Genomic DNA, 15,858 nt, shown 5'->3' on the forward strand with positions numbered 1-15,858 from the left:
AAGTGTTACCAATAATTCTATTAAATCATTAGCCATCATTATCATTTCATTGGCAGCCAGAACAGGCTAGGCAGAAATGTTGATTTATTGATTAAAAAATATAAATGGAAATAAATAAATGGAAAAAAACACATGTTCTCATCCACATGTACAAACCCAGACTCAACTGGATTGCAGCTCTGGTGCTGACTCTGCTGCCTGCCTGATGTGACTTCACATTTTAGTAGCTATTAATAACAATTTTTGCATTTTGATTCACATCATTGAGTTGGTAGAGTTTTGTTTATGTATTGTAAAATAAACACGCAACATCAACACAGTTATTAATGGAGGTATTACTGTTACTTTATTATTTGCAAATGTGTATCTCAATCTGTGTGTGTGCGTGTGTGATGAGATTTGTAATGCGTATACTGACATTTGTGTGTAGCTATACATGCATCTGCAAATGTGTGTTCAGAATCTGTGTGTGTATCAGATTTGTAAATGTGCACCAATGTATAAATTGGTATGTAAATCTGTAAAAGTGTAAACAAGTATTCACAAAAAGTGAAGAGGTCTCACTTAAATTAAACCATTTGGTTTCAGAAAGGTCATTTCTGAGAGTGGATATAATGCATGCCTTATCTGCTTATCTTTGCTAGGTAACTAAACCATAATCAAATGAACACTGGTAGTAAATTGAGCCGTGACACTCATTTCAGTTAAATTATAGGAAAACACAGATCATATTGTCAGAAAACAATATAACCATTTGTATCCCTCATCTGTCATCATGTTTCATTCATGTTTAATAGGATCATTTTGCTAGCTAGAGGGGTTTTGCCTGATTGGCACATTTATTTCCACTGTTTGACACTAATTGGCTCAGGCTTTAGGAGCTATTATGGTTATTTCATTTACATTAAGTACATGTTAAATCACTTCTTCATGAAATTGTAAGATTCATTTGATTGAAGATATGGATATACATTTATTTAAAAAGGAACTGATGGTGTGTATGATCCTGATTATGATTTACAATGTTGAAACTAATTTCTGTTTTCTCTTTTGAGGTTATCAACCTGATAGATTCAACAACAAGCAAAAATCAAATAAAAGGAAGAAGTTGAATTGAGTTGACTCCTGCGTCCTCTGTGCCAAGCCTGGTCGAGTTCAGGCAGATGAGGTCGAAATAACTCGACAATGCTGATGCTTTTATTATTCTACTAGCAAATTAGAATTAGCAGGGTCTAAGTTAAGTCTAATATCATGATACCAAAACGGTGATGTATTGATACAATACAATTTGATACAGATCTGTTTATAAAGCACTTTTAAAACAACAACGTTGACCAAAGTGCACAACAATAATGATAAAAGATACAAGATACAAGATACAGACAATTAACACAGATTAAAACACAACAATTTAAGACCAATTAAAAAAACAAAAAGCGATCCGCAATCACGAGACAGAGAAGGCCAGGGAGAACAAGTGGGTTTTTAAAAAAAAGTGTAGATAGGCTAGTACAAAGTTATCTGCCTGTACGTGTGGAAAGGTTCAAATGGGGCAGCTAAAAAGATATGAAAGTGAATACACTGTACCTGATTTGGGGTATGTCACAGCAAAAACATCGGTGTCTTCCACAGAGAAATTTTGGGCGTACTCCAAGCTCTCCATGCTGTGAGCCTCGGGGGGCAAGAGAAGGCCATGGTATTCAATGTACCCAGAGAAGGACATGATGAATGTTCCTGCATCTAGGTCTAAAGCTCTGCAGAGGGAGAGGGAGTGGCAGACTAAACACTGCTCTTCGCTCCTTCGCATTCCCTTTCCCCTGAGCTCCTCCTTATTTTCTGAATTGCACCTCTCAACTGCAATTTATCAGCTGTTTTCTTATTTCTGATTCAGGGGATGGAGCCTCTGCCCGATTAGAGTTTATACGAATACACCGTCACTTAAAAAAAAGTCCCCTTTTTTCTGTTTTAGGATTAAATGATAGAAAGTAAAAAGACTCTCGAAAGACCAGTACGTAACAGTGTAGGACCCTCACGAATCCCCTCTTTGTGCCTGTGGGTACCCAACCTTATCGAGTCTGTATCTTGACCTGTGAACCGGTGTTAATTAATTCCTGGGATATAAAATCCTGTATATAAAAAATAGTACTAACTCTCTATGATTTAACCTGCGTGATCCAGGGTTAGGGGCTACTCTTAATCCAATTCTCTCTGGAATCCAGAAAGTCAAACTAATGTCAATGGGTCACGTGATGCAAGCAGTCACCACACACAAACGACAACATTGTATGGACACAGAAAGTAATGTATGTGTATGTGTGTGTTAGGTAACAGCAAAGCCCATTGTGGCATTTCAATAATGAGAGCTTTGTTGGAACTCCAGAGGCCCTCACTGAGAGAGGGATTAAAAAAAAGAAAAGAAGTAGAAGCAGAAAAACTCCAGGCAGGCGACCAACTGACCAACTGCGGGTAGAGTAAATCAGCAGAAGAGACATTAAAATGTACTTAAACAATTTGAATGTTCTTATAAACTTTCCCTTTGTGCACTCCTTAGTTCAGTTTCTCAGAGAAAAAGATGATTCAGTGCCAGGGCAGGTACACCAAAAGTATTCGCTCACCCATCCAAATAATTGAATTTAGATGTTCCTAACACTTCCATGGCTACAGGTGTATAAAATCAAGCACCTAGGCATGCAGACTGCTTCTACAAACATTTGGAAAGAATGAGTCGCTCTCAGGAGCTCAGTGAATTCCAGCGTGGAACTTGCTGCATCATCCAAGCCATACATCACCAAGTGCAATGCAAAGCGTTGGATGCAGTGGTGTAAAGCACGCCGCCACTGGACTGGGGGGCAACCACCATTCCGACATCCACCAGTCCAACATAGGGCTCTAATTGTCTAAATGGCAACACTTAAAGGGATAGTTCAACATTTTTGAAAATTGGCCCATCGCCATGATCCCCCTAGTAATAGCAGTAGGTTCGTTACCTTTAATTGTTGGTCCAAGCTGCTTTTAGATCGGGGGAGAAGAATACCGAGCGGCGCAGCTACACTACGGAGGCTAATGGAATTTCTTGGTTTTGCTCATCAAACTCAGCAAATACACAACCAAAAAACTCAAAAACGCTGTGGTGGACAAGTTGTGACCTGCACATTTACCACGCTATGAGATAATAGCGGAAAGTTAAGAGAAGTGAAGCAAATACTCGGAACTACTTTCTTCAGTGAACCACTGGTCGGAGGGACACAGTGTGCGCACCTCAGCCAGTGCCGTAGTATACGCAAAGACGGTTTATATCTTTGGTATACGGACGTATCTGCAGTAAACAGGCGCTTTTGAAATCACTCCGCCGAGCAGCCGTCTAGAGTGTAAAGTCCGACTTTGCCTCTAAAACAACTCCATCTCGCAACTTTCCGCTATTATCTCATATCGTGGTGAATGTGCAGGTCACAACTTGTCCACCACAGCGTTTTTGAGTTTTTTGGTTGTGTATTTGCTGAGTTTGATGAGCAAAACCAAGAAATTCCATTAGCCTCCGTAGTGTAGCTGCGCCGCTCGGTATTCTTCTCCCCCGATCTAAAAGCAGCTTGGACCAACAATTAAAGGTAACGAACCTACTGCTATTACTAGGGGGATCATGGCGATGGGCCAATTTTCAAAAATGTTGAACTATCCCTTTAAGTTTCTATCAAATGTCACGTCATTCCGACAATTTTTGCCTCATATGGTCGGAATGACGGTATTTTTTTTTCTTTTTTTTAAACATCCTGCCTTTCCGACAATTTCTTTAACAGCGTATTTTTTCCCCAAAAGATTTTGCACTGGTTGGGTTTAGGCAATGAAGAAAGGAGTTGGTTAAGTTTAGTAAAAAAGACCAGGTAGTGGCTAGACAGGCAGACTAGTCCCTGTCTGCGCTCTGCTGCGTAATTATTACGCACAACCATGTGGGTATTCCTCTATCAGCATGTCTTAAAGAAGGGAGTCACCTGTTGAGTAACGCAAAATGTCGAAATGACAGCATTTCACCCACTGGACTCTAGAGCAGTGGAGGAGACGTGTACTCTGGAGTGACGAATCACTTGTGGAAAAACTTGACTGGCCTGCACAGAGACCTCACCTCAACCCGATAGGACACCTTTGGGATGAATTAGAGCGGAAATTGCGAACCAGTCCTTCTTGTCCAACATCAGTGTCTGACCTCACAAATGCGCTTCTGGAAGAATGGTCAAAAATTCCCATAAACCCACTCCTACACCTTGTGGAAAGCCTTCCCAGAAGAGTTGAAGCTGTTAAAGCTGGAAAGGTTGGGCTGACATCATATCAAACCCTATGGATTACTTAATTAATGGGATGTCACTCAAGTTCATATACATGTGAAGGCAGACGAGCAAATACTTTTGGCAATATAGCGTACCACTCTTTCCATTCCAACTACCATTACAGTAATTAGTCAACTGTCCTCTCTGGAGTCCACAAGCTCAAGCAAGGTGACAACAGCATCACTTTATGTTTGGATTTGTTGATTATCTTTTGTCCCAATTAGAAGAAAAAAATATGAAACATGTCCTCACTGTTGTACGTGATAGTTAACATAGCTGAGGCATTATCCTTCTAAAATGGTGCTTTGGTGCTGCAAAACCTCTGGGCTTAACTAGTTTTAGTTACTACAGGTCTCGATAATTTTCCCCCAGTGTAATTAATAGAATCTCTACTTCTTGTGGATTTTTTGTGGAACGAGGAAGAAAAGAAAATTAATTGAAATTACTTTTGACTGGAGGCGCAAGTTTAAAAGTAAAGACACTCCTTTCATTTCTTGCCATGTTCCTTCATCTCCTGCCACTCACACTCGTTTCGCTGGATTTCCTCCGTTGTTGAATACAAAAGGCGTTTACCAATTCTATTCTATTCTTTATCCCCCTTTTCTTCAACATTCGTTTGACCTGATTTAATTCCCTTGCTGGATTGCATTCAGGTTGTTCTTGCTCCGCTCTCAGATTACCTGCTCAGGTTCAGGTGTCTCTGGCTGTCAAGTGTAAAAGTAGAAGCGTGGGAAGAGCTTGAACTTTTTGCCATTCATCTTTAAATGGCAGAAACAAATCAAGATGCTGAAGTGTGTGTCAAACACTTTACAGTTAGAGAGGATTTAAAGGACCTTTTGACATGGGGTTGTGTGAGGTGAAGCACTTTAAACAGATATTATACTGTTTTATAGTTATACATGTCCCTGAAATCAAATTTAGCAATATAAAGTGACTCATTTTCTTTTTTCTGAAATATAAGAGAATATTCCCAATTAACATTTAACACTGCAGACCAATCAAGACATTGATAGTGAGGTTAAGACAAAAGATATTTATGTCAAAATCATAGAGGTTTACAATTCAATATAATGTCATGACGCTGAGAAAACCTCAGTTTATTTATAATGCAGGCGCTTTGAGTTAAACCTTCAATCTTCTCGACAGTTCAGTTTAATTATTAGAAAACTCTCGTTACAGTTTTGTTTTAACTACATGTACATTTATTTGTATATAAATAAATTGATAAGTTCATGGCCACATTGAACTATTAAATTACTTCTACTGTCAATCACCTGTTACAAATCCACTCAGTGTATTTCACTATCTAATCTAAGTATTTACGCTGGCTCATTAGACAACACATAGAAAAAAAAATGTAATTTATAAAGTCTGGTTTCATTTGTGGTCATTCCGATATAAAAGTCACCTTTTCACAAAACAAACAAACAGTTTAGATAGGCCATTCATACTGCAGAAGCCTCCTGATGTCAGCCTTCATCCAGCACTTTTAACTGGTCGAGTGAATGCACGTTTACCATCACTGGACCAAACAGGCTGATCAAAACAAACTGAAAGAACCTGCAAGTGCATCAGTCGGTGGCTCATGTCTGTTTTTACATCAGAGAAATCCAGCTACCCAGTACCTGAAAGTATTTCCCAGCAGTCTTTGGTGTGGTACGGTAATACTTCGCCTGATGTTGTGTCATGGGTCGGCTTCTGATTTCAGAAAAATGTGGTCCGCTGCCTAGCAAACAGACCGCTGAAGGCTTATCTCAGGGTGCTGAGGTTCATTTAGTTGCTGTGGACGAGGGTGACGAAGAGGAACAGCGAGCAGAGAGAGATGGCACCAGTGAGCACGGCTTTGACCAGCAACACTGTCCAACTGCCCAGGAGGAAGACGTGGACAAACAACCTGAAAAACACAGACAAAGACATATTGTTGGCTGCAACGTTTAAGAACAAAACTATGAATTGTTATTCCTGAAACTGGATATGGCAGCAGCAACAGACAAGTATGCAGATAAGAGCTGATTCAACAGATTCCTGACATTTGTTCAGTGTTGCACCAGTTCCCACTTCACAATTGATTTAAGCTCATAGTCCCCAAAAAATTATTTGATCATTTGGAATCATTTACTGGTGTAGCTGTTCATTTAGACCCCACAGTCAGATTGTTTTCTCCTATTGAAATATGCAACTCCCTCAAGCAGCACCTGTAGCTGTTTGTGCCTGACACGTGCCAGGAGCTGTTCCTCTGCCAGTTCCCCTCCTTTTATGTTTTCTTTAGTAGTTGGCAACCAGCTTAATGGTTCACATCCAGCTTTGCGTGTGTAAGTGTTGTTTGCTTTTGGCAGAGAGAACAATGGGCATGTTCAACACTTCGAAACTGATTCATTCTGCCAAACAGCAGAACATTTTAATTATCAGAGATTTTTTAATTTCCATATTTGTACTTGTCTCTTTACAGACACCCAGTTAAGCAAAATGCAACATATGTAGTTATTTTAATAACTACATACCTGAACTCTAAGTAGTCCAGAAAGGCAGACAGGTCATGGGCCATCCTGACCATATCCTTAGCCAGGAGTTTTATTTAATGCCTTCGAGACGGCTTGATTTACTGTTTTTAAATCCTCTCAATTATTATTATTGGTCATACTGTTGCTGCTAATTAGTGCCATCCTGTGGTTTACAATGGAAACTGCATGGAAATTATATTAGCATGGAGAATGCACTCATTTGGCTTCTTGTATAAACATATATACGAAGACTGACACTACTCCCATTAAATTCCAGGATGTGATTAGCTTTGCGTGGGGGTGAAAGGTTAGCATACCTCTCCTGACTGAAAAGGTAAGAAATCTGTCCAATCAAATGTGACAAAAATGACTTCCAGCAGCCTGGATACTGACTCCATCCCTTTAAGCTCCAGCTGTATTTTACAACAGCATTGTCACACTCTTGAAGTTTCCTTTATTCTGCATTTCAGCACTGTTCATGCTGTGTCTGCAGGTGTGTATTTGTTGGTGTTTAGCAGTTCAAGTGTAAGAGTGTGTGAGACTCACTCCATTAAGAAGGCCTTGTAGACACAAAGGGCAAGAAGCACGGTAACAGGCAGCCTGAAGCTCTTAGGAAGGTCGTATCGTGTAAACATCCACACCACTGCTGCCATGGCAATATAATGGACCTACACACAGGGACAAAACTGTTAGTACCCTTCTGTTAAAGAAAGAAAAACCCACAATGTTCACTGAAGTAACTTGAAACTGACAAAGGTAATAATACATTAAAAAAAATATTGAAAATCAACTAAATTTTTTATTATTATTTTTGTGAGTTCCAAGTTATTATATGCTATATACAAAGTAACACAACAATGGATACACTAAGAATGCAATGTTTTGAATTCCATGTTTAGCTGAACGTGTAGACAGTTACTTTATCAGTCGATCTTTGCTGTCAACAAAGGAAGTGGATGTGAAAAAAATAAAATGCATAAAACAGAAGCGAGTAAAATAAAATAAAAAAACTGAGGGTGCAGAAAGAGAAGAGCTACTTACCAAACTGATGTTGGAGTCAAAGCTCATCTGGATGTATTTCCAGTCAAACTCAATCCCTCTGGCGCCCACCCACAGAGGAAGACACCTGAAGACCCACAACAGGTTTTTAGTTGATAATCTTTAGTTGTTATTAAACCTTTATTTAACCAGATAGAGACCCATTGAGATCTGGGGATCTGAGTATCCCATGCAGTGCCAATTCAGTGGTGCAGGAACGTAAAGGTAGAATGGCTCTTGGTTCTTTAGGGCAGAAAGTGGCCAAGAAGAGCCTTATAGATCATATAGATTATAGGTTTGCATAGGGCGACTACAGCCTGTTACAAACCTCAAAGCACAGTGGTAGTAATTTTGTTAAATTAAGCTAAAGATTCTTCTAAAGGATCGGTGTTATTACTCACCTGGACATGACCAGTTCTGCTGTTGCCCAGCCCATGGCAGCCACCATGATCTTGTACTCTCCTTTACCAGCGTTACGCGACATAACGAGATGGAGGCCCAACAGGTCTGCCAGGTCCACTGTTGCCTTCATGAATTCCTGAACAAACCCACCCAGATTGTATTCACTGCATTGCATTTTTGGCAATAATGTAACGCTCATTCCTGATGTTACTACGTTGCAGTTCAACACTCACCCCAACAAAGTCATACACTCCAGCTCCTCCTTCCCATGTGGGGAAAAATGTGGCTAAGAACAGCATCTGTAGAATGAAAGAAAACATCCTTATACACACAAACAAAAAAAAACACAGAGAAGCTAGGGTGATGTTATGGTTTAATCTCTTAATTTTATTCCAGGTACTAACCTTACAGAGCTGGACGAACAAGTAGGTCGCACCAGCCTGAACACATCTCCAGAAGGCATTGTACTCTGAGCTAGGAGGACAAACACACAGAATTTAATGGTAGGACTGTAAAATAAGGAGGTACAAAATGCACAATTTATGAGATAAGACAGGTCAGGCCAGAATTTGCATCTCGCCATGCAATATTTTAATATATGAGTGCAATTATAATCAAACTAAAAGCACACATTATGCTGCCAAATTCAAGACCTTACTACAGAGTCCTAAGAGGATTATGCAGAACCCCTCCCAAACATCTGACAGTACTAAGAAGATTGTTTCCAGGGTTTTTCTTGGTCTTCAACATATGTTGCTATGACTGTGTTTATGATTACCTAAAAATCTATTTTCCATATCTTACTGTAATATTTTAAAAGCACACAGTCGGTCAGTCATCGTACACCATCCATGTTGCAGACCCCCACCCCACCCCATTCATGCAGATACTTACAGGCCACTGCACTTGTATGTTATAAAGTAGGGGAAATAGGCCAGAGCAAAGCAGTTTCCAAAGTGGAACAGTGTCATGATGCCTGGTCACAAAATTCAGCTCCCTAGAGAGAGAGGGAAAGAGAGAAAGAAAGAGAGAGATTGATTAAGTCCCCAGATGCATGAGAAACATTTAAATGTCATCTTCTCTGGGACTCAACTCAAATGACATTTAGTTTACAATTAGCCTACATGAGATTGCAAACCGGTGATTGATTATTTGGTTGTTTCTTTTTGCCTGCAGTATCTGAACACACCTTGATCAATGCGTATATTTCCAATCCAACTCTTAATTTGTGTCCGTGTCCTTTAAACATTAGCTACACCGGCTGATGGTTACCATGTTAACACTGTGTTGCCACACACCGGTGCAATAAACATAACAACACTGTTGATTTACACATTTTAACAAATCCACAAATCTGTCAGGAGCCGATGCCAAACGTTTAACAGGTAAATATACCCATCGATCAATATACAAAGCGATAACACCGTGTTAATGTCATTAAGGAAATCTGCACACTCGCTAGCTCAGCGTGTATCCCGGCCGGCGTGGACACGAAGCTACAGTCCGTTCACAAGTCTCCAAGACAGTTTTATTTCCTCTGCCGGTTAAAACACGAAGCTGTTTTTAATGTAATAAACATGAATTACACTAAAAGCTGGTGTAAAACAGAGACTTATGTGTCGGTACTCACCGTTATAGCTAAATGAGGAGCTAAGAGGAAGCTGACTCCTTTCCAACCGTCTGACAACCGGAAGTTGGCTTGGTCCGCCTAGAAAAGCGTCCGACCGTAAAACCGGAAGGAACCTTCTTCTTATTCTTCTGGCGTGCAGTTTATGGCCACAGTGAAACTAGTTGGAATATCTAGAAATTTTAAGCTGAGTTCCACAGCAGTCATTACTACAAATTCACTCTATTAAATCAGCTCATCCACCGACTAAGTTATGCTCAGAAAAGAAAACTAATAGCCTAGGTCCACTGGAATTTCAACCCCAAAACCTCCTAGGCCTACTATAGAACCAAAAACTGTGTTTCTAATCTAGATCATGAGATATTCCAATTAGTTTCCCGGCAGCCATCTTGCACGCCATCTTCAATACAACATTTCCTGTAGCTTATAACAAAACAACAATAATAATGAAATGTGACCCAAAAATACTTCAGACCAAAATGAATTGATTTTGACAGTTATATGCTGATAACGGGCATATCGGTAGGCTAGCCATCTTGAAAAATGGGAGCCATATGCTTATTGAATTTTTTGAGTGGCCAGCGCCTTTTTCCAAAAGCGTGACCCTTAGAATTTCATGCTTGTATCACCAAGTGAACGATTCTTGCCATAATCTGCTCCACAACAACATATTGAATTGCATTGCTCATTCTTCTTCTGTTGTGTTTTTTGGCAGTGTTGGCAACCCACAGGTAGCCTAGGTATAGGCGCCACCTACTAAGCATTGCTCGAGAGATTGGCAGTTACAGACTATAGTTTACTATTTTTGCACTTTCCACTGCTGCCTTCTATCCCCTTTTCCTCCTTATAGGACTGTCTACACTCCAAAATCACATGCTTGAAAGATTCAGTCATACTACAATGCTTACTTTCCATCTGAATGCTTATTCATTTTATGCAATTTTTCATTTAAACCAGCATGTCCAATCCTAAACCGTGTAATGCCTCCCATGGAAAAAATCCGTGGAAAACTTCTAAGTCTCCTGCATTTTGCAGGAGTGTTGGGACCAATCGTATCAGTTATTCACATCTGACTTTAGGGTAACCAAGTGTCCTGCACAAAGCGCTAAAGGTTGAATTAATATGTCTATGCTTACAAGCAGCAGGATCGTGTGTGTGTGTGTGTTGCTGTAAAGACAAGACATTATGTGACAAACACAAAAACACAGTCAAATGATTCCAAGTTTATTAAAAATTAAATCAATCAATTAAAAATAAACATTAGAATATTATGCAATAGGCTACAGAGGCTGGTAAAGATCCATTCAGAGCTAAATAATGATTTTGTGTTAATGATGAGAGTTTGCATACAAAGCAGTTGTCTGACTTGAATTTTTACTGTGCCGATTACATCAGAACTAAAGTGTGTGAATTATCACGAAGATCAGAAGAAAAAAGATTTGAAAGACAAATAACATCCTCAGTTTCTGTGTGGTAACATTCCTAACTAAATTATCAATTTAATACGAAAACACCCGTAGTAGAGAAAAATCTATCTAATAACACAAAAAACAGGCCTTGAAAACTTTGCTAATTTCATTTATACCATTTCTTCTACACGGTATAGCAGATGAAGTTTCTTCTCTCTGAGCAGTCTCTAGTGATCCACTTGTTTGTGTCATATTTGGAGAGGACCCCACAGTGATTCAACTTGGAGGGACACTTCGGCAACATCCCTTCATCCTTCACTTCGTCTCCGGACTCCCACCACCAACTCCCTCCCAGGAAGCGCAGCCCCACCCAAACCTGACAAACAGAAGGAAAGTGTTAGAAGTCACTCTTATTCACCTTATGCATGCTTTACTTAGCTGTGGCAGCTGCAGTTTAGCAAAGCACAGAACAATAAGGTTGTTGGCTTCAAGAGCAAATCATTATCAAAGGAGGTTCATCTCTCACAATATTTAAGCCACTTTTCTATGACAAAATATTACATCACATTGAAAAAGAAAACCCTAACCCTAAAATGGTGACAACAAACCATGATGCTCAGTTTAAAAAAAATGTGGTTCAAGAGGAAAAATGTTCACAGCTTGGTATTTAGCTGATATCTTATCATCTTGATTTCCTGTCAAAAGAAATTAATTTAATTTCATGATATAGAGTCATTTTTAGTTGAGAAATACTTTCTGCAGGCCTCTACAAACTCAGTGAGAGAGGAGAACGTTGGTAACTTGATTTATGTCAAGAGGTCTTTAGTAAAATGACCATTTCTTTTGCTAATGTGTCACTCATCCTCCCACCTCATCTGTCGTGGCTTTGTAGATACGCTGTCGGGCATAACTGTACTCAGCCAAGTTGGGCAGGCTCAGGAGGCTGTAGGGCTCGCTGCAGGACCGATAGGGACAGAAGCTCTTGCAGTAGTCCAGGGCTTCCTCCCATGTCTTGTTCTCTTTCACCAACACCAGGTTGTCAGAAGAGCAGACAAACCGAAGATTTCGGGAGCACTTTTTTGAGTGCCACGTGTAAGTGGTAGAACTTACAGAGCCACAATCTGCAGTGAGTGGCTCTCCTGGTGCCCAATTTCTGTAGTCGGATCGCACATCAATCCAGTCCCAATGGTGACCAGCCTGATACAGTCCAATCCAGCCACTACCGAAATATTCTGTTTTTTCAGTGATGGTGGCAAGGCTACCTTCCTTATCCTGACAAAACTCAGACGCATTGCGCCAGCTTAATTTCTCCTTGCTGTAATAGACAATTTTGCCCCTTTCTGAACAGATTGCCTCATGTTCACTTGAACACTGATCACTGTACCACTTTTGATCATCACCGATAAATGCACAGTGAAGGCTGGGCTGTCCAGCAGCCCACTGGCTGTCCGACGACCAGTCGTATTCGGAAAGCCCAACACCAGTTCTAAAAAAAAAAAGAGTGATATCATGCATATCAATATTGAAATATTATATTGAAATGAAGATAAAAATTAATAGGATACTCACTGTATATTTACAAACTTCCACTCTGAGTGTTTCTGAGGATCCCTATGTAACCCAATCCACGCATGGCTGACATTTTCGCTCTCCAACCACCTACCTAAAGGCCCAGCGCTCGCTGTCTCTGGAGTAATTAAGTCAATGTGTTTCCTCTGACAGTACGATCTAGCTTCAGTCCAGTTACTCTTCAGAAATGGCAAGTACATCAACCTTTTTATGATAGATGCCTCCAAGCAAAGAGCAGTAATGACCAGTAAGGAGAGTGTGAGGTTAGGGCCGCTCCCCATAACTGGTCCTGTCTTAATAACAAATCAACAATGCCTGCTATTGTTTGTCAAGTCTGTTTTCTAGTGGGGTCAGTGGCTGTCGAGGAGCCGTCCCTCTGCTTTTATAACAACTGTATTCCTGGTCACTCCCACCTAGACACACCTCACCAGACCCAGCTGACTAGTAGCACCTCTACTCACCTGAAGTAATCAGTCCACATGAAGATAGCCATATCACATTAATTATTAGTTACTCCAACTTATCATTAAACTTTCTGAAGATTAACTTTTTTTTTCAAAATCTGTTACATATCAGTTGTTTGTGTCTTTATGTATTTATGCATTATAATAATAGCTTGTTTGTACCACTTCAAGTTCTCCAAGAATTCCCTTTGTTACGTGTGACTATGGCTGAGAAGTTCTGCCCTGAGCTATGTGTTACTGTGTATACATTTATATATAGGCTATTTATTTGGGATGGAGAATATGTCACTCATTTCCAAAAGGTTCCCATACCCTTTTTTCTTTACTCCACCTAGAGACCTCATTATTTCTTGTTGTGTGACCACTTTTCATTAGTTTTTCTGTTCCATCTTCAACTGAAATCTGTATAATCAACACATTGTTTTCATACAAATCAAAAAGAACCAATATCACTGGTTTTAATCTATATTGGCCCATAATCTATCTCTGTGTTATGCTGTATTCATCCTGAAAAGTATGAAAGTAGATTTGACTTCAGTTTACTTTTCGTCAGCACATTTACTTAAAACAAATAAAAACAAAACGGATCCAAGTCGTGTGTGTGTTCCTTTGCCTCTAAAAGATTCAAATCCTTTTCATTCAAAACTGTTCAGCCTCCGTGCTTGAATGGGGAAATCAGACTTCAGGCAAATCACTGGATTTGAATCTCTGGATCTTCTTGGTCAAGAGATGCTGATTCTGATAGACATAATATTATGCATTCAAACAGTATGCATCTCTAGGCAAAAAAAACAAAATAGGTAAAAGGAGTCTGACCTGAAGACAACAGCGGAGATCTTTATTTATTTATTTTTTAGCCCCTTTAAACTCTAGATACAATAAACTAATTTACAGAGGGATATGAGTCCTAAATAGAACCTGATGTTCAATCACATCTTTGGTTCAACCATTGTTTTGTTAAATAGAAAAGAGACAAAAAATCAGACAAAAATCATGGCACATATTCATCCATGTGTGTAGTTATGAGGGTAAAATTTGTACAACTTTGATAGTTATAGTTTTTCTCAGTGGCTTTGGTGCATTTGTCACATTACTATTAACATTAGTGCATTTCTGAGAACAATTAGTACAAACTGCAAAACCTAGTTGATAAGCCGCAAAATCATGTCACTTGTTCAAAACGGATAGTTCATTCCTCAAAAACAAGTATTCATGTCAATGAAACAGTCTGTGTCATCAAAATGATAAGTCCTGACACCATGGTTAATGAACAAGATAGTCAAATATCTCTGTCTTGTTTTCATGATGACAGTTCACTCTGTAAGTGGTTTCCAATGCAAAAAAGTCAGATCTTGGTGACGCTACCTGTACGCTACTTGTACAGCCATTTGAAAACATTTGTAAAGTTACATATTACTGTATTTAGTACAAGACACTGAATTTGTATGCTTGACATTTTTACTGCATGCTCTTTGCAATTCTAATTCGTTCACAGCATTGTGCAAAAGAAAAATACACTACAGTACAGTCACGTATTTACAACAAACATAAGAAACACCCTGTGGGTAGAGCTGTGCACAACTGTAAAAAATATTGCAGTCCATAGGGGAGAGTGGGGTAATTTGTGCCATGGGGCAAGTAGTTCCACCCCTGTTATCTAGAAAACCATAGAAGAAGTTGGTCATGTGACCACATATTTTTGAAGGGGCATCCATTTCACCCATCCTATCAAGAAGGGAGACACATGGCTTGAGAGGAAAGCACATTTATGTTCAAAAAACAAGTTTTTGCCCTCCAAAGTAAAATTTCTATGATTAAGGTTTTTTGATTGCCGTGTTTGAACAATTATAGATAACTTTGAAAACAGTTCACACATGTTTTAGTGCTTTATTAAGCTACACCATGAGTCTATACAGTTAGCATGATGCCAGCTCAAAACAGCTGGGGACTCCTTTTTTTCAAAATGCTGGGCTTGGGGTAATTTGTGCCAAAGGCCCTGGGTTAAGTTGTGCCAGTGGCAAGTGCTGTCTGTGTATAGGAGAAACATGGCAGTGGGCACGGATTGGCTTGAAACTTAACATGTGTGATGAGGGACCGCCCCTGAACCCACCTGCCCAGTCTGGTTGTGCTCGTAGCCTGGTGGATGAACAAAACGTTGCGTTTCTTTGCGCCACAGCCCACAGCGTGCCTCAGGCCTCCACGACTGCATGGGGACAAGCAAAGGCCCGATCATCGCCGCTTCTGGCTTTAATTTTGTATTGAATGTCTTGCTTTTATATAGCATTAACATTTGTGAGATTAAAATTATCTGTTTTACTTCAATTATCAATGGCACAATTTACCCCAGTGTATTATCTCTAATGGCACAATTTACCCCGCACCGGGGGCAAGTTGTGCCAGAATTTTTATTCTTTTTCTAAAGCTATATTTCTGAAACAGTTGATTTAAGATTCAAAGTGATTGTTCCCAGGGATGCACAACATCCTAAACTATATGTACATATATTAGTTGGGGGCATTATTATAATCC

The 15,858-nt window shown here is 39.7% G+C and overlaps 1 protein-coding gene across 2 annotated transcripts; it reads right to left on the minus strand.

The window, feature by feature from the left end:
• Positions 1-5,375: 5,375 nt before the first annotated feature.
• On the minus strand, positions 5,376-9,964 carry tmem147 (transmembrane protein 147). 2 transcript variants are annotated; one of them, XM_083990552.1, is made up of 8 exons: positions 9,891-9,964; positions 9,155-9,253; positions 8,665-8,734; positions 8,494-8,559; positions 8,260-8,396; positions 7,862-7,946; positions 7,367-7,488; positions 5,376-6,213 (listed from the first exon to the last, which is right to left on the minus strand). In XM_083990552.1, exons 2-8 carry the CDS (start codon positions 9,229-9,231, stop codon positions 6,093-6,095), a joined length of 678 nt encoding a protein of 225 aa, XP_083846678.1. In that variant the 5' UTR covers positions 9,232-9,253; positions 9,891-9,964; the 3' UTR covers positions 5,376-6,092. The 2 variants fall into 2 exon arrangements, with proteins under 2 accessions (XP_083846678.1, XP_083846679.1); XM_083990553.1 differs by having other exon boundaries at positions 9,155-9,257; positions 9,891-9,957.
• Positions 9,965-15,858: the final 5,894 nt, after the last annotated feature.

This window comes from Trachurus trachurus (assembly GCF_905171665.1).
Source record: "Trachurus trachurus genome assembly, chromosome: 16".
Lineage (NCBI taxonomy): Eukaryota > Metazoa > Chordata > Actinopteri > Carangiformes > Carangidae > Trachurus > Trachurus trachurus.